General features: G+C 38.2%; 1 protein-coding gene across 2 annotated transcripts; it reads left to right on the top strand.

Moving 5' to 3' along the window:
* Window positions 1-12,599: 12,599 nt before the first annotated feature.
* NDUFB6 (NADH:ubiquinone oxidoreductase subunit B6) lies at window positions 12,600-23,396 on the top strand. Of its 2 annotated transcripts, XM_082656675.1 has the most exons (4): window positions 12,600-12,896; window positions 14,828-14,920; window positions 19,772-19,816; window positions 23,237-23,396. In XM_082656675.1, exons 1-4 carry the CDS (start codon window positions 12,717-12,719, stop codon window positions 23,303-23,305), a joined length of 387 nt encoding a protein of 128 aa, XP_082512801.1. In that variant the 5' UTR covers window positions 12,600-12,716; the 3' UTR covers window positions 23,306-23,396. The 2 variants fall into 2 exon arrangements, with proteins under 2 accessions (XP_082512801.1, XP_082512802.1); XM_082656676.1 differs by lacking the exon at window positions 14,828-14,920.
* Window positions 23,397-23,979: the final 583 nt, after the last annotated feature.

Genomic DNA, 23,979 nt, shown 5'->3' with positions numbered 1-23,979 from the left:
GTTCATTCTTAACTTTCTTCTACCTTCTTTAATATATGGAGCATTTTTACAATAGCTTTTTAAAACATCCTTCTCTGCTAATTCCACTATTTTTGTCATTTTTGGCTCTGGTGATGAAACTTATTTTTCCCCCCATTATAGATCTTAGTTTTTCTGCTCCTTTGCATGCCTGGTGATTTTTTTAAAAAATTGAATTCTGTACATCATGTTGTTTACTTTGTTGGATGATGCATTTTGTTGTGTGCCTTACGTAGTGTTGGACTTTTTTCCTGATATATAATTATGTTACTTGGAATTAGTTGGATTGTTTCAAGCCTTGCTTTAAAGCTTTGTTAGGATGAATCCAGAGTAGCCCTACTACCAAGAAGGCAATATGCTCCTCAGGTCATTACCTGATGTCTCTTGTATTCTGAGATGTTTTCACAATTGCTGGTAGGGAACATGAACTGTGTGAGCTGCAGGCACTGTTTGGTATATGGCTTCCTTGGGTTTCTTTCTCTGGACTCAGGTGGTTTTCCCTCACCACATGCATAGATCATTACCCAGCTGAAGACTTCAGAGCTCTCTCTCCACTAGCCCCCTCCTCTTGGAAGGAAAATCTAGCTGCCTTGGCCTCCGCGGACTTCAATCTCTATCTCCTCAACTCAGTGAGACTGCTGCACTCTGGATTATCATTTTGTGTTGTACAACGTAGAAACTTCTTCCAGGCAGAAAACTGGAGCAATTGTAGTGCTCGCCTCATTCATTTCCCTTCTCTTGGGGATTATAGTCCTATGTTGTCTAGTGTCCAATGTCTGAAAACCATTACTTTTGTTGTCTGATTTTCTGTTTAAGGCAGAAAGGTAAATCTAGTACCTGTTACTTCATTGTGGCCAGAGGTGGAATTACATACACATTAGCTTGGCCAAACTTAATCCTTCAACTCTCTGGACACACAAATGTGGAATTTTTGTGGTCTAGAATTTAATGGTTAAGGATATATATGACTGCCATAAGTTTGGAAGAATCAGGATGGGAAATGTTTTCAATATAATGTCTAAAATAACTCAGATGACTGCAGTACGGGTGGGAAATTATTCTAACCTGAATGTACTGCTCTGATTTCTTGTCTACAATTGTGGATATATATTAGAATGGTTTAGTAATGTTGAGTGTAGTGTGACAGCACCATTTACGTATAGGAAGCATTTTGAAGGATGGTAGGAGGGGAGGAAGAAGGCTCTGGTCTTGGCTTCCTTCGTTTCTGGGAACAAACCAGTGTTGCTATTATTAGATTTGTTAGAGGGATTATGAGAGCTGAAGTGGTAGGAGACCCCACCATTGGTCCCTTTGAGCAAGATTGACGGTTGGAGAAGGGCAGGAAGGAGAGAGTCAAAGACCACTATCCATTTCCTTGACTTTCTTTATTTTTAATCAGATGAACTCATTTCTTGCACTGAGAGCTAGCTCCTGATACAAAGGACACCAGTTTTAATGGATGCTCAGATAGAAAAAAGAGATACTAGTTCTCTCTCGTCAGCAATTCTGGAGATGCCTTATAATGGCAACTACCAGGCTCTGGTTGCTAAATACTGGGTTTGCAGCTTTTTAGTATAATCATCCCATTTTAGTTTCAGAGCATATTCTAATTGGATGGTTTTGACTTATTTGGAGTTGTCAGAATCCATATAACATAGCACAATAACCTTAGGGATTTTGAAATGTGTGTCTCAAAATAGAGCTGGAATAAAAAGGAGTAGAATCTGTGTTGGTTTTAAAATCCACTTGGAGCAGAGGAAATTTACAGCTTGGGCTGCTTTGTGGACTCTCCCGACATCACTGCTGATTCTGCACTTTGGGGAACAGGTTGTCATTTCAGTGTTGCCAGGTTGTTCATTTTAAATGATCTGTTCAGAACAAAATACGCTCTGTTAAGAAAACTTTGGGCTAAATTCTTTTACCAAAATAGTTTACATGTCATACTAAAAGATGAGATTTGCCACATCAATAGTATTTTAGGAAAACCAGCTACAATTGATAATGAAGTGCCCTAAATACTTGAAAAGGTATGAGAGTTACAATTCATCAGGAAGCCGTTCATCTCCAGCTTTGTAATATTTTGAAACAGGGCCATCTAGTGGAATTCTCTAACTATGAAAAAATGGGTGCATCCTCTAAGATCTTACATTCAAATTTTTAAAATAAAATAAAAATCTTTTAATCTCAAAATAAAAATTTAAAAATTCTTTGTAACGCCTCTAAATCCAAATGAACTGTTCCTTATATAAATAGTCTGCTCAGAAATAAATATCTTTCCACTCAAATTCCTGTGTTGATTAATCTGATATCATAATCTTTGGGTACACATTCAATTGTTTCTAAAAGTTCTAAATTGTTTACTTTTTTCTCTTCCTATGAAAAACAGCCCCTTCTAGCCAGCCTCCTCTCATGCCTCCCCACCCCTCCACCTCCTCCACCCCTTCCACCAGGAAATCTCATTGAAGAATTAAGGAATGTAAATGTGAGACAGTCTGAGAATTATACAAGACAGTGTATGACGTGATAAAGACCTTTGTTACAAATGTAACTGCAGATGAACGATCAAACACATTGTTGGAATTGTATGAGGTGTCAAAGGGTGTTTCCTTGGACTGACTGGAGAGAACAGGCCCCTAAGGAGAGGTATATACAAATTTCTCCCTAACCAAATGGGATGGAGGGTTTGTTCACCAAACACATTTTGTTCTGTTCCTGGAAACTTAGCTAAATTACATTTCGCAGCATCCCCTGCAATTCAGTGGGGTCCTGTGATTGAGTTCTGGCAAATGGAATGTGGATGGGTAAGATATACAGCCCTTCCAGTCCTGACTCTTAAGATACCCTGCACCAACCTCCACATTTCTTTAGTCTCCCTATCAATCGCCATCTGGTGGGTGTCATTGCCCCCGTGGACAACAGGAACCTTTATCAACTTGAGTACTTCAATGTCTGTGTGGAGCCTACCCCTGCCCTCTGATCAACCTATAACAACTGTGACATGTACATGAAATATGCTTTTATCATTTTAAGCCAATGAGACTTGAGGATTTTTTGTTGATTACCCTGATAAATACAGGAGAGAAGAAACAATGGAGGAAAGAAAGAAGATGATGTGAGAGAAGGGCAATAAGGTCCACATTTCCTTCAGAGACACTGGGGAGCATTCTGACTCTTCAGGTTTCAGAGTAAGCACATGGTTGAGGAGTTCTGAAAACATCTAGCAGAACAGCTGGAAGGAGAAGCACAGAGTGCTTCCACATAGGGTTTGAGGTGATGGGGTCAGAAAGGCGGGCTGTGGATAGAGATGATGAAGCTTGGACAGAGATGCTCCCCACAGCTTGAGACATGGTGACTGCAGTGTGAAGTGTTTACAGTATGAGAAATGGAACAGGGCTTGTCAGCTTTAGCCACGAGGCATTTACTTATGTTATCACGTGTTGTTTCAGGCTAATTAAAATTCTCAGTTAACTCTTTTCCAAGATGTCCTACAAGATGTGGTTACGTGCCTGACTCCATATAGTAATTGGTGTTCCAGGTATATTCAGGCTGGGCAGAGTGGGATATAGGAAAACCCTTCACCTGAGCCACTAGTGGAAGCAGTACTTGGCACACGTTTAACACACAAGGAGTCCTTTATTTATTTTTAACATCTTTATTGGAGTATAATTGCTTTACAATGGTGTGTTAGTTTCTGCTGTATAACAAAGTGAATCAACTATACATATATCCCCATATCTCATCCCTCTTGCGTCTACCTCCCACCCTCCATATCCCACCCCCTAGGTGGACACAAAGCACCAAGCTGATCTCCCTGTGCTATGTGGCTGCTTCCCACTAGCTATATATTTTACATTTGGTAGTGTATGTATGTCCATGCCACTCCCTCACTTCGTCCCAGCTTATCCTTCCCTGTTCCCGTGTCCTCAAGTCCATTCTCTACATCTGGTCTTTATTCCTGTCCTGCCACTAGGTTCTTCAGAACTTTTTTTTTTTTTTTAGATTCCATATATATCTGTTAGCATACGGTATTTGTTTTTCTCTTTCTGACTTACTTCACTCTGTATGACAGACTCTAGGTCCATCCACCTCACTACAAATAACTCAATTTCATTTCTTTTTATGGCTGAGTAATATTCCATTATATATATGCGCCACATCTTCTTTATCCATTCATCTGTCGATGGACACTTAGGTTGCTTCCATGTCCTGGCTACTGTAAATAGTGCTGCAATGAACATTATAGTACATGTCTATTTTTGAATTATGGTTTTCTCAGGGTATTTGCCCAGTAGTGGTATTGCTGGGTCATATGGTAGTTCTGTTTTTAGTTTTTTAAGGAACCTCCATACTGTTCTCCATAGTGGCTATATTAATTTACATTCCCACCAACAGTGCAAGAGTGTTCCCTTTTCTCCACACCCTCTCCAGCATTTATTGTTTGTAGATTTTTTGATGATGGCCATTCTGACTTGTGTGAGGTGATACCTCATTGTAGCTTTGATTTATATTTCTCTAATAATTAGTGATGTTGAGCATCTTTTCATGTGTTTGTTGGCAATCTGTGTGTCTTCTTTGGAGAAATGTCTATTTAGTTCTTCCACCCATTTTTGGATTGGGTTGTTTGTTTTTTTGATATTGAGCTGCATGAGCTGCTTGTATAGTTTGGAGATTAATCCTTTGTCAGTTGCTTCATTTGCAAATATTTTCTCATATTCTCAGGTTTGTCCTTTCCTCTTGTTTATCGTTTCCTTTGCTGTGAAAAAACTTTTAAGTTTCATTAGGTCCCATTCATTTATTTTTGTTTTTATTTCCATTTCTCTAGGAGGTGGGTCAAAAATGATCTTGCTGTGATTTATGTCATAGAGTGTTCTGCCTGTGTTTTCCTGTAATATTTTTATAGTGTCTGGCCTTACATTTAGGTCTTTAATCCACTTTAAGTTTAGGTTTTAGGAAGTGTTCTAATTTCATTCTTTTACATGTAGCTGTCCACTTTTCCCAGCACCATTTATTGAAGAGGCTGTCTTTTATCCGTTGTATATTCTTGCCCCCTTTGTCAAAGATAGGGTGACCATATGTGTGTGGGTTTATCTCTGGGCTTTCTATCCTGTTCCATTGATCTATATTTCTGTTTTTGTGCCAGTACCATACTGTCTTGATTATTGTAGCTTTGTAGTATAGTCTAAAGTCAGGGAGCCTGATTCCTCCACCTCCATTTTTCCTTCTCAAGATTGCTTTGGCAATTCGGCATCTTTTGTGTTTCCATACAAAATGTAAAATTTTTTGTTCTAGTTTTGTAAAAATTGCCATTGGTGGTTTGACAGGGATTGCATTGAATCTGTACATTGCTTTGAGTAGTACAGTCATTTTCACAATGTTCATTCTTCTGATCCAAGAACATGGTATATCTCTCCATCTGTTTGTATCATCTTTAATTTCTTTCATCAGTGTCTTATAGTTTTCTGCATACAGGTCTTTTGTCTCCTTAGGTTGGTTTATTCCTAGGTATTTTATTCCTTTTGAGGCAATGTTAAATGGGAGTGTTTCCTTAATTTCACTTTTAGATTGTTTGTTGTTAGTGTATAGGAATACAAGAGATTTCTGTGCATTAATTTTGTATCCTACTACTTTACCAAATTCATTGATTAGCTCTAGTAGTTTTCTGGAAGCATCTTTAGGATTCTCTATGTATAGTATCATCTCATCTACAAACAGTGACAGTTTTACTTCTTATTTTCTGATTTGGATTCCTTTTATTTCTTTTTCTTCTCTAATTGCTGTGGCTAAAACTTCCAAAACTATGTTGAATAATTGTGATGAGAGTGAATACCTTGTCTTGTTCCTGATCTTAGAGGAAATGGTTTCAGTTTTTCACCATTGAGAACGATGTTGGCTGTGCATTTGTCATACATGGCCTTTATTATGTTGAGGTAGGTTCCCTCTATGCCCACTTTCTGGAGAGTTTTTATCATAAATGGGTGTTGAATTTTGTCAAAATCTTTTTCTGCATCTATTGAGAATATCATATGGTTTTTATCCTTCAACTTGTTAATATGGTGCATCACATTGATTGATTTCCGTATATTGAAGAATCCTTCATTTCCGGGATAAACCCCACTTGATCATGGTGTATGATCCTTTTAATGTGCTGTTGGATTCTGTTTGCTAGTATTTTGTTGAGGATTTTTGCATCCATGTTCATCAGTGATATTGGCCTGTAGTTTTCTTTTTTTGTGTGACATCTTTGTCTGATTTTGGTATCACAGTGATGGTGGCCTTATAGAATGAGTTTGGGAGTGTTCCTCCCTCTGCTATATTTTGGAAGAGTTTGAGAAGGATAGGTCTTATCTCTTCTCTAAATGTTTGATAGAATTCGCCGGTGAAGCTATCTGGTTCTGGGCTTTTGTTTGTTGGAAGATTTTAAATCACAGTTTCAATTTCAGTGCTTGTGATTGGTCTGTTCATATTTTCTATTTCTTCCCGGTTCAGTCTCAGAAGGTTGTGCTTTTCTAAGAATTTGTCCGTTTCTTCCAGGTTGTCCATTTTATTGCCATAGAGTTGCTTGCAGTAATTTCTCATGATCTTTTGTATTTCTGCAGTGTCGGTTGTTACTTCTCCTTTTTCATTTTTAATTCTGTTGATTTGAGTCTTCTTCCTTTTTTTCTTGATGAGTCTGGCTAATGGTTTATTAATTTTGTTTATCTTCTCAAAGAACCAGCTTTTAGTTTTATTGATCTTTGCTATTGTTTCCTTCATTTCTTTTTCATTTATTTCTGATCTGATCTTTATCTGTGGCACACGGTGTGTGATATTCTGCCTCTGTTAGTAATGAACTTCACCATGAAGTTGCTCATTATATTAGTTTCTGTACACCCCTAAAACATTGGTTTAAAAAAAAAAAGCTTCAGAATAGGGATTTGTAGGAGAATGCCCCCTCTTAAGCAGCTTCACAGATTTTTCTGACCAACATAAGCAAGCATCCTTTTCCCCTTTGCCGTTTTGGAAATAATGATGCCTTGTATGGTAGGATGATACAGTGTTTTTCTTTAAAGCAGAAGTACAAGATGAAAGAATCTTACTGGGAGATAAAGGAATTTGTAGGGAAATTAAATATTTTTTCAACAGTAGCCTTAAGCAGTACTTAAAGTGAAGACAGCACAAGGGTTTTTAAATTTTGACTGAAGGAAGGAAAGGGAACTTTGATGTGGAACGCTCATCTCAGTTCCTGCTGGCAGACTCAGACTCGTGTGTGTGTGTGTGTGTGTGTATGTGTGTGTGTGTGTGTGTGTGCACGTGTTGGGAGGGAGCGGAGGTCCTGCACACAGTTCAGCCTTCTGTCCCACATCACCTGAAATCCATGGCCTCAATCTCATGTCTTCCCCAACTAGTGCACTCTTACAGGGGTCAAAGTGAACTGGCTTATAAAAACATAGCTGGAAGTATAGACCCTTATTAGACAGATCCAATGTTGAAGAGGTAAGTTTACTGACAGAAGACAACTTCTCGCTTTATCCCCTGGCCCCTTCTTTTCCCTGTCCACCATGCCTTAGCTCTTTCCAAGTTTTATGTGCTGGTTAATTAGACCTTATATAAAACCTAATTTAATTGATTTTATGATTTTTCAGAAAGTTAGAGTGACCTCTTGTGGGAATATCAAGTAGTTAATCCAGGTGCTGCCAACCGTCTGATTTTGTGAGTCCATTTCCTAGGTGTGTTGAGCTGGACATGCTCCCCAATTGTGCTTTATTTTTCTTAAACTCATCTTGATGGATTTCACAGCCATAGGCAAATGGGAAGGGGTGGAAATATGTTAGGCAGTAGCCAGTGGTATAGGAATATATTTTCCAAAACAATGTTGATTTCATTTCTTTGTTTTCCTTTTTAAATGTGGTGATGGTGGAAAGTGGGGGAAAGTGTGGTAGGGCTCCAGAGCAAGTCAGCATGAAGGCCCCAGATTCAAGAAACTGCTAGGGGTCTTTTAACTCTACTCACAAAGGAAACGCTTATTTGGGCTCTCAAATGCCTCACTGCGGACCTAAACACAGCCCTTCTGGAGATAATTAGCACTCAGGGACTTACACTTGTTTTTTGCTGTTGTTGTTTGTGGCTTTAATTCTTTTTTAAAAAAATTTTTTATTGGGGTACAGTTGATTTACAATGTTGTGTTAGTTTCAGGTGTACAGCAAAGTGGATCTGTTATACATGTACATATATCCACTCTTTTAGATTCTTTTCCCATATAGGCCATTACAGTGTATTCAGTAGGGATCTCATCATGACAGAGTTGAGAGCCTAACCTAAGTCAGCTGCATAAATCTTTAAAATTCTTTTATTTGGAAGAATTTCAGACATATGCAAAATAGTATATGAGAGGAGAATAATGAACCCCTACTTACCTATCAGTCGGCTTCAAGAATTACCACTCATTACTAATTTTATTTTCGCCATACTTCTTTCCTCCCCCTTCCATCGTTTAGAAGAAATCGCAGGCGTCATACCCTCTCTTTCATAAGTATTTTAGAAGGTATCTCTAACAGATAAGAACTCCCCTTTAAAAATATAACCACAATATCACCACCCATAAAAATGAACAGAAATTTCTCAATATCATAAAAGATTGAGGTAGTGTTCAAATTTCTCTCATTGTCTCCTTTTTTTTAAAAAATAATTTTTTTAGAGCAGTTTTAGGTTTACAATAAAATTGAGAGAAATGTATAGAGATTTCCCACATATCCCCTGTTCTCACACATGCGTAGCCTCCCCCATTACCAACACCACTCACCAGAATTGTACTTTTTTTTTAAACAAGGATGAACCTACGTCGACACATCATAATCACCCAAAGTCCATAGTGTTCACTCTTGGTGTTGTGAATTCAATGGATTTGGACAAATGTATAATAACATATCCATTGTTATAATAGTATCATACAGAATATTTTCACTGCCCTAAAAATCCTCTGTGCTCTGCCTGTTGGTGTCCCCACCACCCCCTTGGCAACCGCTAATCTTTTATTGTCTCCATAGTTTTGTTTTTTAGAGAATGTCATAGAGTTGGAATCATACAGTATGTAGCCTTCTCAGCTTTGCTTCTTTCACTTAGCTATATGAAATTAAGAGTCCTCCATGTATTTTCAAGGCTTGAGAGCTCAGTTCTTTTTGTCACTAAATAATATGCCATTGTCTGGATGTACCACAGTTTATTTAACCATTCACCTACTGGAGGACATCTTCGTTGCTTTCAAGTTTGGCAATTATGAATAAAGTTACTGTAAATATTTGTGTGCATGTTTTTTTGTTGATGTAAGTTTTCAACTCCTTTGGGTAAATACCAAAGCACAAAATTGTTGGCTTTTATGATAAGGGAATGTTTCATTTTGGAAGAAGACTCCAAACAGTCTTCCAAAGTAGCTGTGCCATTTTGCATTCCCACCAGCAGTGAATGAGAGTTCTTGTTCCTTCACATCCCTCTCCCACAGCATTTGATGTTGTCAGTGTCCCAAATTTTGGCCATTCTAATAGGTGTGTAGTGGTATTTCATTGTTTTAATTTGCATTTCCCTGATGACATATGACGTGGAGCATCTTTTCATATGCCTACTTGCCATCTGTATATCTCCTTTGGTGAGGTGTCTGTTAAGGTCTTTGGCCAATTTTTAAATTGCGTTGTTTGTTTTCTTATTAAGTTTTTTCTCCTAATCTATAGGTTCTCTCTCTCTCTTTCCCCTCCATATATTTTTGTTTAAGAAACTAAGCTGCGTGTCTAAAGTTTCTACAATATAGATTTGTCTGAATGTATCATTTTGGTGTCATATAAGGAGTTTCTCTCTCCCCTATATTTCCTTTAAGTGAGTGGTTAGATTGAGAAACTTGATCAGATTCAAGTTCAATTTTTTGTTTGGCAAGGCTACTTCACAAGGCAGTGAGGCAGTCTTCCACCAGGAGGCGCAGTTGCTCTCTTTTTGGGATGTCAACCTCCAGATAATCAGGGGCATTGATTGATTAATAAACCAACGGTTGCAAAACAGTGATATTCTAACTGCATCCATTCTTCTTTTATTAGGTTTTCATGTTCCTTTGAATAAATTTCCCCTCATCAACTATTTTGTTACTTTAAGATGTTACTTTAAGATATAAAGAGGACAGAAAAATGCTTGATTTTTCCTGTACTTATCAGTTTTCAAAATAATGAGTTGGTTCCCTAATACTATCAAGAAGTGATCAATAAGTTTTTAAAAAATCATGAAATTATGTATGTGAATGTATTTGATATTTTTCATTCCACTGAAGTCACTATACTTATTGACCAACGTAAGTCTATTGAAGTTCTCTCCTGAATCTTTTTGACATGACCCTACTAGTCTTTAAAAACTTCCCTGCTTTCTGCTAAGACAAGCTGTTCCAGGCTTATTTTATATTTCTTAACTCGAACCAGAAATTAGCTATTTCTCCAAGGTTATGGTTCTCACAGTGTGATCTGGGAGCCCCTGGGAGTCCCTGTGATCCTTTCATGGGGTTTGTGAGGTCAAAATTATTTTCATATTAATACTAAGGGCTATTTGCCCTTTTAAACTTTCATTTTCTCACAAATATATACAGAGTTTCCCAAAGGTTACATGATGTGCGATATTATGATTGAATGCAGAAGCAGTTCTAAGAATTCTGCTGTCATTTATTAAGCCAGACATTAAATAGATTCACAAAAATGTAAAACAATTGTACTCTTCTCACTAATTTTTGTTAATAGATACTGTGTTATTTTGAAATATTTTGATTTTTAATTCAGTCAACATCAATAGATATAGCCCACATAAATAAAAACTCTTTGGGCCCTCAACAATTTTAAGAATTTAAAGAGATTTGGGGAGCAAAATGTTTTGAGAACTGCTGCTCCAAGGAGTCTTGGTTCCTTTTAATGGAAAATGGTATTTAGAGATCACAATCTAGGAGCTAAAGATGTTCATGGTTACTGGGTTGGCCATAGTTTTTAGGCCATTTCATAGGCAGAGTTAAGATAAAATTATATATTTATTTAAAGATAAAATACATCATGAGTTAATACTGTTTATTCCTGTCCAAATTTAGGACTACAGAGTTTTTACTTAAACTCATACAATTTACATTTGTATCTCCTTTCTCCCACAACAAAAATCCTAGCATAGGGCTTCCCTGGTGGCACAGTGGTTGAGAGTCCGCCTGCCGATGCAGGGGACACGGGTTCGTGCCCCGGTCCGGGAAGATCCCACATGCCGCGGAGCGGCTGGGCCCGTGAGCCATGGCCGCTGAGCCTGCGCGTCCGGAGCCTGTGCTCTGCAGTGGGAGAGGCCACAACAGGGAGAGGCCCGCGTACCGCAAAAAAAAAAAAAAAAAAAAATCCCGGCATAAATGTTTATTTTCAGTGTCACATTAACAATAGCACCACTACCATCACTACCAACAATATGATCACTTAAAACAGTTTGACTGCTTTCTTTTCTTTTTTTTCAGTTCTTTTTTCTTTGAGGTATATCTCTCTATGGATGTACAGTAATTTCATAGTTTAAAGTTACCTGAAATGGTGTGTGTTTTTGAAATTATGCCAACAAGCAGATCAGTTAGACCCATGTATTTTTTCTTTTGATTTTTAAAGGCTGCTTTTTATAAATTCAGAGAAGTTTAGGTTCTATCTCTGTCTCTTGTAGCCTACTGCCTTCCTCTCTTCCTCAAGTAACATTAAAAAAATCAGTAATTTTCCTTTCTGTTATTTTTAAACTTTAAGCAAATATATATATATATAGTATTACTAGATATAGTATATGTATATATATATATACTTATTTAGTATTACTACCACCCTCCCCTTTTTGGATGAAAGGTAGCATACTATATACACTTCTTTCCACAACTTTTTTCAATTAACAATATATGTATTCAGGAGCTCACTCCAGTTGTATATAGGGCACTTCATTGCATTAGTTTACCATAATTTATTCAAGTAGCCATTTACTGAGGAACTTTGGGAGCAATTTCCAGTATTTTATTACATATGGTGCTGCAGTGAATAGTCTTGCGCATACTTTTACCACGATATCTTTAGGATAGAGTTCTAGAAGTGGGATTGCTGGCTCAAAGTGTGAATGTGTATAATTCTGCTAGATATTGAGACTCTTTTTACTTCTGCAGTACAGATGGAAGAACAGACTGAGACAGCTGCTCAAGGTCACCTTACCAGTCACTGACAAGTCTGGGGTTTAAACTTAGATGTAACGGGTCTCCACAGACTCTGTAGGTCACGGGAAGAGGATTTGCAAGGTGGGAGAGGCAAAGGAAGAATTTTGCATTTGGAAGTCACATTCACTGAATCACATATTCTCACGCTTCCAACTCCCAGCGCACCAGTTCTTCCTTATCAGAACCTCTAGTCCTCTGAGCTCTCATACTTTCTCTCATTCATCACTTTCCTCCTCATCCGGTAACTGAGGTATCACTGCCGCCACTGGTAATCTGGGCCAGTAAACCCGGAAGGTGTGTGGAGGGCTTTGCGCATGCCCAGCCACTACGCGCAGATTGGAGCCGCTCGGAGGCAGGACCAGAGTGACGTCCTAACGGCGCGCCGCTCCCTGGCGTCCTAGCAAGGTCGCTTTGCAGTGCAAGTGCGCGCGTAAGTGACAAGACCCTGGTTCGGGGGCGCGCCGTATCCTGCTGCCTTGGTATCAGTGGCGACATGTCAGGGTATACGTCCGACGAGAAATTGCGGCTGCAGCAGCTGCGAGAGCTGAGAAGGCGATGGCTGAAGGATCAGGAGCTGAGCCCCCGGGAACCGGTGCTGCCCCCGCGGAGGATGTGGCCTATGGAGCAATTCTGGAATAAGTTTTTGCAGGACGGGGCCTCCTGGAAGAACGTGGTGAGTGACGGCCCTCCCCCACTCGCACCCTGACTCCCGCCCCGTCGCGGACCCCGGCCTGGCTGCTGGGACGCCTGCTCACTGTAGCCACATTAGGGACTGACTCGCTCCACCCCCGAAAGTTCCGGTAGTTCCCCAAGGGAGAATCAGATTCTACCGAGACTTAGGTTTAGCTGGGACGCTCACTGGTCCCAGGAATCATAGGCTGGGAGTCGGGAGTCAGGAGTCAGAGTCCGGAGCTTGTATGGCTTCGGGATGGTCTTGTCCTTTGGCTGTCAAATGTGATGAGAAGGAGGCGAATCTTCGCCTGGGTTTTACAGGACACTGCAGGCTTGCTTCTCTCTTGACTGTGGAGACCTTCCCTCAGAATGATGGCCAAGGATTCACTAGAGCTAAAATTCAATGATTTTAGTATTTGAAGACACTTGTCTGATTTTTGAGGTTGAGATTATAGAGACCAACTAACTCTGCACTCGACTACCAGAAGGCACAATGAGCCTCTAGCTGGTAATACAGCTCTATGTAATGACCATTAAAGAAGGGGTCCTATTGGTATGCTGAGTGAGTCATATTCAAAAGCCCCCTTTCTTAACCGCTACTACGTACGTTGAACACACGCTTTCATTTAAGAATGCCATTCCTGGACTTTGCAGAAAGTCACTCACTCAAGTGCTATCTTTATTTTCAGGGTCTCCTGACATTTTCTTGAGGTCGTTAATTAAATCACATCAATTATGAATGATGAATGCTGTATCTCAGAATTCCTTGCAACTTTGGCTAATAATAATGGTAATAATATAAGGAACACTTCGGTGCTTACTTTGTGCCTGGCACTTTGCTGAGGGTTTTACACGTGTTACTTTATTTATTTTTTTACTTCCATAAGGTAGAAACCATCCCTAATCCTCGTTTTAAATATGTGGAAACGGAGACCTGCAGGAATTCAGTGATTTACCTGTGGTCCCAGGGCTAGGAATTGAAGAAGTTCACTTTGAAATCCATGTGTATTTTATTGTGCTACAAAGTCTGGTGCAAATTTTTCTAAGAAAGTGGTATTAGATACTTATTTATGATGGTAAAATTAAACTCTAATTGAACTCTCCTCTCTTCTCACCCTTTGTATCTCTGGCATTACTTAACTGATTTGGCAGCCACTGGTTTAAAGTTGACATCCCACCCGTCAGCCAGTGATGTAAGGAAGTAAATAATCATTTGTTGAAATCTGTCTTACCTTACTTTGAGTTAACTTTTTCTTTCATAATCATATCTGTTACAACACTTAGAATCTAGATTGTCTTTTCCCTGACAGGATAGGTCTGTTTCAGTCAAATTGGCTGCCATGGAAAAGTTCCATTTTTAGATGTCTTTTGCCTTTCTTTTTAAAAATACTGTGTCTGAAGGCACCTCAAAGTGAGCTTGGAACACCCTTATCCCAGTATGTAAAACATTCTTTTTCCAGCATTAGTGCACTTAAGGTTGTCTGCCCTACAGGTAGAATGATACAAGTGGTGTTTATTATGGATATCTGAAATTGATAAATTAGGGAAATGACTTTACCTGAAAATTCTGTAGTTCTGATTACTCTGGTTAAATTGATTAGAATTATTTCATTATTTATGCCATGTTTTATCTTAAACAAACTTATAATAAGGATATTTTTAGAAGTCTTTTAAAAAACATATTTATAAATACAGTACTATAGTTTTGCAAAATGCTGCTTCTCTTAAGCCTCCTTTGCTTTGAACTCTGTAGGTGTCACCTAGCAGGCACTATGTTTAGTAAAAATATTCGGTGTACAGACTATATGGAAATACGTAGCATTTAGAGATTTTACAATAATCGTGATTTTTTATATCACTGATGCTTTTTTTTTCTGCCACAAATGTATAAAAAATAAGATATCTATTTTGTGTATGTTTTTTTTCCCCCAGATCTATAAGACGTACCGACACAGTATCTTTGCTTTTACTCATGTACTGATCCCTTTCTGGATTATTCATTATTATCTGAAATATCATGTGAATGTAAGTGTGCTTTAAGTATGTATTTTTCAGAATTTATTTTTAATATTGTACAAAATTATTTCCTATGTGGCAATGCCTTACCCGGCTCTACTTAGTGGAAATAATCTGCCACTTATAACTGATTTGGAATTACTTTGAATCCTTTTAGGTAAAAGGTTTAATGAAACTTAGGTAATGTATGGTTTTTCAAAAAGTTGATCTTTATATTAGTTGTTTACAACTTGAATTGCATTTCCTCATGAAACAATGTTTAAATGATCAGAAATGTAGTTGACCTAATACTACTGGTGCAAACTCAGCGTCCTGAGTTGGAAGGGAGAAAATAATTTCTGCTCCTTTTTTTTGAGCACAGATCTGGTATAAGATAAAATTCACAATAGATAAAGGTTATCTTTGTCATCATTTCCTTTTCCTTTGCTCTGTCTGGTTTTTCACAACTTACTTTCTTTAGAATTCGGCATGTCCAAAAGCTTGAATTTTTTTCACTGAAAGATCTTGCATTGAATTGAGTCTGTTGCCATATTTTAAAGGCTAGGGATACCCTGGTGTAGGGTGTTAAATCCCAGGCAGGATGAGGAAGGAGTGCATTTTGGGGAGTGGCATGGAAGGGAGAGTGTTGGTAGTTGCCCAGCATGGAGTTTTGTAACCCAAAGAGTGAGGAGGGCATTCTTGTACCCAGTGAGGAGGCTTAAATCCTGAGTGGGTTGCTGAGTGGGTAAGGGGGCAGGGAATTGGTGAGTGTACCTGTTTGGAGGGCAGCAGTGTCAGCAACCTGGTGTAGGATATTGGAACCTGAGTGAGGGGAGGAAGACATCAGGAAGGAGTGTGGTTTGGGGCAGTGATGGAGTTGGCAACCCAAAGTAAAGTATCAGAAACCGAATGAGGTGAGGAGGTTATTTATACTGGAGTGTGGTGGTGGAGATGACAGGAGATTGGTTATATACAGGAAGGTTGATCAAATGAGAACATATGTTGATGATACTGGAACCCTGAATTCTCATTGTCAGAAAAGGGAGTTATGCATATGGAATACAGGGAGAAAACCTTGTGGTACTGGAATGGAATTGGAAGTATTGGTGTGACTCATGATTTTTAGTATGTATTGATAAATATAGAAATAAATATAGCTGTAAATGCAGATTTACCTAGCTCTGTCCATTGATAGGGCCTGTGAGCATTGCTACCCCATGGTATCAATAACTAGCACATCTAGCAGCTGGGCTTACTTTCTAAATATAGTTTTCCACTGAAAGGATCCAGAGCTCCTTGGAGAAATGGCTGATTCCAGGGCCGGGGCAGGGAAAGTACAAGATGAGCTTGTGCCAGAAAGTAAAGAAGTGTGTTCAAAGAATGATGGAGATGAATCAAAAGGACAGAGTCAGCTTGAAAAGACTCCCACTGGAACAAATTTGAGCAGCAAAATAAATGATAGTAATAGATGAGAGCCAGCTGGATAAATAAAACGCAAATCCATGAGTCCATGCTCATATAAATTAATTAATAAATGGACAGAAGAGAAAGCTTTTTTTTTGTACAGTAGAGTAAATAAGAAATGGACAAAAAAAGTCACCATTTGAGAATCATCATAGTAATATTTTATTCAGCCAGGGAACATCAAAAGGTGCTAACATTAATCCCCAAATTCCTACCTTCAACATACTTATTTGTTACAAAGAGTAACTTTGTGATGGAGGAAACCTGGCAGACATCATCTTAATCAAGAAATCTAAATTACATTACCAATAATGGGACAGACTGAAATTGAGTACTACTTGATAGGATGCAATAAGAAGAAAACAATATGTTTTGCGATGTTCCTGCCAAAAATGTATAAGCTGAATCTAATTGATGGACTTTTCTGCATAATAATTGGCTTGTTACCTTCAAAAATGTCAAGATCATGAAAGTTAAAGAACCATGGAAGATTTGTTCCAGATTGAAGAAGACTAAAAGGACTTGTCAACTAAATGTGAACTTGATTCATGGGCACAATCTGCTTCGTCAAAAAAAAAAAAAGAGATGGCATTGGCAGTCAGAACTTTAAACAGCCTACACGATGGATGGAGAACTGGTTATATAAGGGGGGATTTTTTGATAACTCCAAACAGTTATGGAGACAAGTGATAAAATTTGAATGGGTTCTTCAGACTAGATAGAAGGTATTAATATATCAATGTTAATTTTCTGATCCTGATGGCTGTATTGTGATTATTTTAAGAATATTGTCCTTATTTGTAGGAAGTACACACTAAAGTAATAAACCAGTCAGCAATTCACTATGAAGTGATTCAGTAAAAAAAAAAGTTTGGGACTGCGTAACAAATTGTAGCTAATCCAGTTGAGGTTTGCTTTCCTGTAGCCTGATGAAAGGAGAGTGAAACAAATAAGTGGGGTTCTCAGAAAATTCACTCTTATGTCACTTGTTCTCTGTTGACTGTGTGGGTTCTTTAAATTTCTGATTGCTGACAACACCTTTGTTTTCTTCACTAAGATTACCTCTGTTGATCGTCAACTATGGAATGCCTAGTATGTCTTCCTTTATTGCTGTGGAAAGAATATATAAGATGAAATTCCTGACTTCAAGGAGTTTATAATAAAGTTGGAAGATAGGTATGATTTGGGTAAAAGTATGGAGGAGAAAATCTGTTCCAGTTAGAAAAACAAGGAGTTAGTAGTTAGCATGGTCTTGTTTACCGAAGATAGGATTGCCTGGAACTGCGAGTCTCTTGGCTTAGTAGGGTGGAACCAATAAATGGAAGGTCCTGAAAGCTAGGCAGAGGAGGTTGAACTTTACGTGGTAGGCAGTGGGAAGCTTTCCATTTTTAAATAGGAGAGTGAGTTGATAAAGTGATATATTTAAACATAAAAAACCTTGATATGTAGGGTGAATTGGAGGGAGGAAAGTATTGACATCAGGCAAATCAGCTGGAGGCTATTGCAGTTTAGTAGATATTAGTTGATGAGAATCTGGTTAGGGCAGAGATAACAGGAATGAAAAAGTAAAGTGAAGCCAGAAGATACTTTTTCAGGTAGAAATAACTCAAATTAAGTTGAGTTTTATTTCTAAGTATTTATAGGACATATTAATGACCCTAAAAAGGAAAATCTTTTTAAACTTAAAAATCATACATCTAAATCAATTACACATTTTAACTAGAATCCTAAAACTAATCTTTTAGAATCTCTAATAGCCTGATTATCTTAAACATTACAGATACTCTATATCAGAATATATGGATTGTCCCAGTGTTTTCAGAACTTACTAAATTTGACATTCATCTGTTTATACCCTGGGTTAATTTATCTTGTCATATCTGTATTTAACTAAATATTTCTAGGATTAAAAAAACACTTATCTCCTAAGAGAAGAAAATTTAACAAGCTGAAGTTACTGGGTTGACAATTCAAGACATTAATATGGCTGCTTACCTGAGGGATTCATACTTCTAGGTGATTTTTCCTGAGCCACAGATGGACGTAGTTAAAGGTTTTATGTCAGTAGATGTCCCAAAGCCTCTCTTTTACCTTATTCTTTGTCTTGGTTTGATTAGGCCTGCATCCTCTACTGTTGCACCCAGTTCACTTCAGCTAACACCTTTATGCTTAATTGAATTCAACATTCTCTCTGAAGACATTTCAGTATCTTCTTGCCTCTGGCCAGTTTTTAGAGACATTTGAATGTCCTCACATTGTATTCTGAGTTTCTCTCCTGCTTTTGGCTCCAATTTGCCTGAGTCTTAAATCATGCCCATAATCTTTTAAATTTTTTGGTGTGGTATCTTGTACAGATGTGTATGCTTAATAAGTACATTTATTTAGCACCTCCTATGTGCAAGGCACTGTTCTTAACACAGGGGTATAGCACTGAACAAGGCAGATTGAGTTCCTGTCTTCGTGAAATGTTTAGGGAGACTGGCAATAAGCAGATAAGCAGAGAGGTATGTAATGTTATAGGAGGTGATAAGTCTATGGAAGAAAAACTAAGGGTAAAAGACTAGAGAGTGACAGGAACTGCTATTTTTATTAAGCTTCTTTGAGGAAGTGCTATTTGAAAAACACAAATGAAATGAGGATCTGGACCAAGCAAGTATTTAGGAGAAGAGCATTTCACGTAGAGGAATCATTAAGCATAAGGGCTCTGAGGCACAAGCAGGCCTAACTGATTGTATTAATACAAAGAAGCCACTGCAGCTACAGTTCAGAGAGAGAGAGAGAGAGAGAGAGAGAGAGGATCAGAGAGGTAGCCAAGGGCCAGATCGTTTCTTAGAGATCACAGCAAGGACTTTGGCTTTTTTTTTTGGAAGCATTATGAAACTTTGCGCAGAGGAGTAACAGGAGTGATGCATCTTAAAAAAATCACTCTACTCTGCCTGCAGTGTGGAGAATAGACTTTAGGGAGGGCATGAGCGGAAGCTGGGAGACTAGTAGGTGAAAAAATGATAAAGGCTTGGACAAGGGTAGTAGTACTAGAGGTGGTGAGAAGCAGTTAGATTCAGGATAAAATCTCCTCCTGCTGAGGAGTCAGGGTTTTGGGCCTTCGTAACTAGGAGAGTGAAAATGCCATTTACAGAGATAGGGAACAGTTTGGCACTGAGGGACATTAAGTGTTGGACCTGATTAAGTTTGCAATGCCTGTTTGATCAAGTAGAGATCTTGAGTAAATAATAGGATGTATGAGTCTGGAGCTTAGTGAAAGTTTGGGGCTTAAGTTAAAAATTTGGGATATGAGAAAAAAAAAAGGAAAAAAAATTGGTGCCAGCGTTTCTACTGAAAAAAAAATCGGGATATGATCTATTTTATTTTAGAAGAAACTCTAAAACTATAATTAACAGAGCATTACTTTTATTGCAGACAAAACCATATGCCATCGTTGAAAGGAAGCCCAGACTATTCCCAGTAAGTCTTAAAACATCTCTGGTTTTTCTTCTGTTTATTATATTTCTCTTTCCTTTCCCAAGTGATCATTAGACTAAAATTTTCCTTTCTTCTCACTGAAAGTTTAAGTGCCTGTTTTGTATATTCTTAAAAAAAAAAAAGAGGAGGAAATAATGTGAGGTAGCAATTACAGTTGAACCTGGGATGTGGGCACATTTCTTTTCACCCTGGCTGTAAAGGTTGTGCGACCTTTGTAGTCCTAAAGTGAATTGAAGGTACGAACAGTTTTTCACTGGTGCCATTTCACGTAGGGTTAAGGACTTAGGGCACTAGCCTGAGCAGACACCTGAGCATTGTAACAGCAACTAAATTCCTCTGTTATTATTTCCAAACTATCATTTCCTATGGCAGTTTGACCGTAACGTCTCCATCTGTGAATTTATAATCTGTCAATGTGTGCTTTAAATTTTATGTTATGAATATGTAGGCTATTATCCTAATTTAAAATAAGTCTTCATCATTAAAAGATTACTTATTAGTCCGTTGGTATCTTACTAGCTGTTTGTGAGGTTATTGTTTAGCAGAGTCAAATACATGTTATGTTCTTGTTCCATTTCTAGTCACAGATAATGAACTACCATCAAGCTCTAAGTTATATAATTTTAGAAAACAAAACTTGATGTAGATTCTTGCTTCTATCAAATGACATGGTCACAGTAATCCACTGACGACTGCAACAGAAGGGAAGTTTAGGGAGAACTACCAAAATTGGCTAACTCTTCCAATTGGAATTCTGCTTTAGGAAATAGTAGGGGATTTCTTCTGTATTTCATTGTGTATAATTGATGTGTGTCAGGGCCTAGGTAGGCTCAATTATCTTGTTGGTTTCAACAAGTTAGGTAATTTATTTATTCTTCCATTTATACATTTGTTTATTGTTTATTTTGACATTACTGTTCAAAGGAAAAGAAGGAGGACTCTCTTTAGAAGACCATATAGTGATTCCATAGCATCTCTCCTACTTCCGTATTTTTTGCCACTGTGGTTCTTTCCTGTTTCTGTACCATTGAGAAGCTGCCCCTTTGAAGACCTGAAGAATGCTCATCTGTACATACCTTAGAATAGGATAGACAGTAACAAACAAACCCCCAAATCTCAGTGGTTTAACAAAAGTTTATTTCCTATTGACATCACAGACTAGCATAGGTCAGACAATTATAGTGAGGCCATTGGGACTATGAGGCTCCAAGATCATAGGGAAAGAGAGGGCTGGATGTCTCAGGGGATGATTTTAAGGTCTAAGCTTGGAAGTAGCTTACATCACTTCTCTTCATGTCCTGTCGGCCAGAACTCATTCTCATGATCCCACATGTCTTTGTGCTTTTTTATGTTTCTCAGCCTCCCATACCTGGAGTCTCTGCCACAGTGTATCCTTCTAGTCAACAAATAGCTCTTTGCTTCCTTCTTCCCACACACGTAACACAAGTCCCTTTCCTAGGGAGAAACCCCAAGGTCCCATTACATCACTGCAACCTAAGATCTTCAGATGATGTATAGTAATATCCGTCAGGGTTATTCTTGGAGATTCTTCTCTTGGAGATTTGAGGATCAATGGCAAGTAAACTGTATCCCTTGCCTCCCAACCACGCCCATTATTCAACGATGGAATTTGGACAGCATAGCAGTCACTTGGCTCTGAAACCCCAGTGGTCAAACACTGTAAAGCCTCCTAACCCCTGTGTGTGGGAAGTTACTTGAACAGGAACTGATTTTGCTTCTGGAAGGAACACCTTTGTTCATTGTTCTTCCTGGCCCCTGGCTCAGTCTAGGGGGATTCTTTCTTTTCCATTATCAACCTAGACCACATCTAAAATGAGTACTGGGAAGTATGCCCTCCTTAGGGTTGTACAACCTTTAAAATCTACCTTCTGCTCACAGAAGGTTGAGGGCCACAGGTTGTTTTAATCAGAAACAGTCATAGGCTTTTATTGTCTGTATGTTTGGTTTGACCATCTAGTTCTCACATTTGGCAGGCATGGAAAGAAAAATACTTGGTAGGAGTCTAATCTTTTTGCTTCTAGTCAGTCCCACATGCCAGTATCTGTGGTTTCTATACATTGTTGTCTCATTTCTTTGTCCTTATTCTACTGCCTCTCTCAACTCAGTTGAGAGGCAGCTATGTGGAAGCCACCAGAAACACACTCTACTTCAAGGGCTACCTTTGTTTCAGTCTGATCTTTGCCACGGTGCTGGGTCCCTCTGTTTACTGAGTTTTATTGGGCTTCTGTTTCTCAGAATCTTTTCAGTGTTGTTACTGTTTAGAGATTCAGAAACAATCAATCTGATTTTCTAATATTGCAAGGTCCCGAATTTTTAGATTCTTATTTTTATTTCTCCTCTCAAATCAGCCACTTCTTACCTGAGCTTATGTTTCTTAAAATACATTACTAAGGCAGCCACTAGTAGTTAAACACATACTATAACGTTTTTTCAGGTACTTCTCCTAGAACCTCAAGTTCATTAGACAGTCTGCTTCTAAGTTATTAGTGCCTTTCGTTTCCATCTTATAGCCTCCAATGCCAGTGTCCTTGTAGCCCCACTGCTAAGTCAGTGCCATGTGGTTCAATTTTTATTACAGCAGCGTTAGTACCACTTCAAGTTATTAATTTCTGTGTTAGGGTAATGCTAGCTGTGGTAACAAGTTTTCCCCCAAGTATATAATGTCTTAAACGTAATACAAATTTATACAGTCCTGAGCCATACCAGGTCAAGGAATGGTAGGTGGTGATGGGGATAATTCTACTCTACTAAGTCAACTCATGGACTATCAGGCTGATGGAACCTGCTGTCTTAAACAGAGAGCTGAAATTAAAGCTAAGTACTTTGCCTAAGATTATACAGCTTGTCAGTGGAGGGTTCCAGGATTCACACTACTTGGTTCTGGCTTTAAAGTCCATGCCCATTCTGCCATACACACTGCATCTAGGTTTGGAAAGACACCCGAACCAGCTGCCCAAGGAAAGTTTGCATTCTGTTTCTAATATCCATTCTGAGCCAAACGGTAAACTGGTGACTGCCTAACACATTCAGTTGCTGGGAATACATTACCGCCTTATATTGAAGATGTTTACCTGCAGCTTTCTAGGGCTTCTATTTCTTGGGGCCAAGCAAATAAAGATTATCCTTTTATCACTTTGTAAAGACAACTTTCATGTCCTTTCTAGTCATTTTTGAGTGAAACTTTCCCTATTCTCTCCCTTACACCTTAAGATTTTGAATACTGGTTGCTCATCTTTAGACAGCTTCTATTTTGCCTCTGTCCCTTTAAAGTGTGAATGCCAGAAGTGAACTAGATTTTCCAGATGACCAAATAGAACTGACCAAATGGAACTATCACCTCTGCAGACAAGATTTTTCACTAATGCATCTTTGTTTTTCTAGGGTGATACAATTCTGGAAACTGGAGAAGTAATCCCACCAATGAAAGAATTTCCTGATCAACATCACTGAAGATTACTTTTAAAATTTCAAAGATGTTTGAGCCCAAGTTTGTTGCTATATTACCACACTTACTGAATATATTTTCTGGAAAAGTAACTTTAATAAAGTTTACTCAGATGTGTGTTGTCTGTTTCTTCCCAAACTGTATGATTCCCTCTGTAGAATTTGAGACTCTGACTTATCTAACAATAAGTAAAAACTGGACATGCTAAAAAAATGGTATGGGCAATCACCTACTTTTTCTGGCCATTTTTAATTTGGAAAACAGCATGTAGAAAATTATTTAGTCACATGATAGTTTTTTCTTAAACAGTACTTAATCTACTGTGATGTGAAGGTATACAATGTAATGAAATGTTGCAATAAACAAATAACAGAAGTTCCACACACTTTTAAAGCCTTTCTGAAGCATTTCAAAAGAAGTATTTTAGAAACTTCAGATTAAAAGGCCTAGATGTAGGTTGCTTTGTTATGTGGGAACATAAAAGACAAATCTCTAAGTATATGAAAAAGTAGCATATTAGTGATTATTATAAAGGACGGTATACAAATATGAATTTCGAAGCATTTTATTAAAGATTTTACTTTAAATCGAGACACGTGTCAGATAAGCATGAGGTAAAGAATTGTATATGCATAGAATCAAATCCAGAGGAATTACAAATTTTCATTTATCCCGAAGA

Source organism: Grampus griseus, assembly GCF_964374135.1.
Source record: "Grampus griseus genome assembly, chromosome: 6".
NCBI classification, from domain to species: Eukaryota; Metazoa; Chordata; class Mammalia; order Artiodactyla; family Delphinidae; genus Grampus; species Grampus griseus.
Note: the sequence above shows the minus strand (reverse complement) of the source record. Positions and strands in the feature narration are given on the sequence as shown.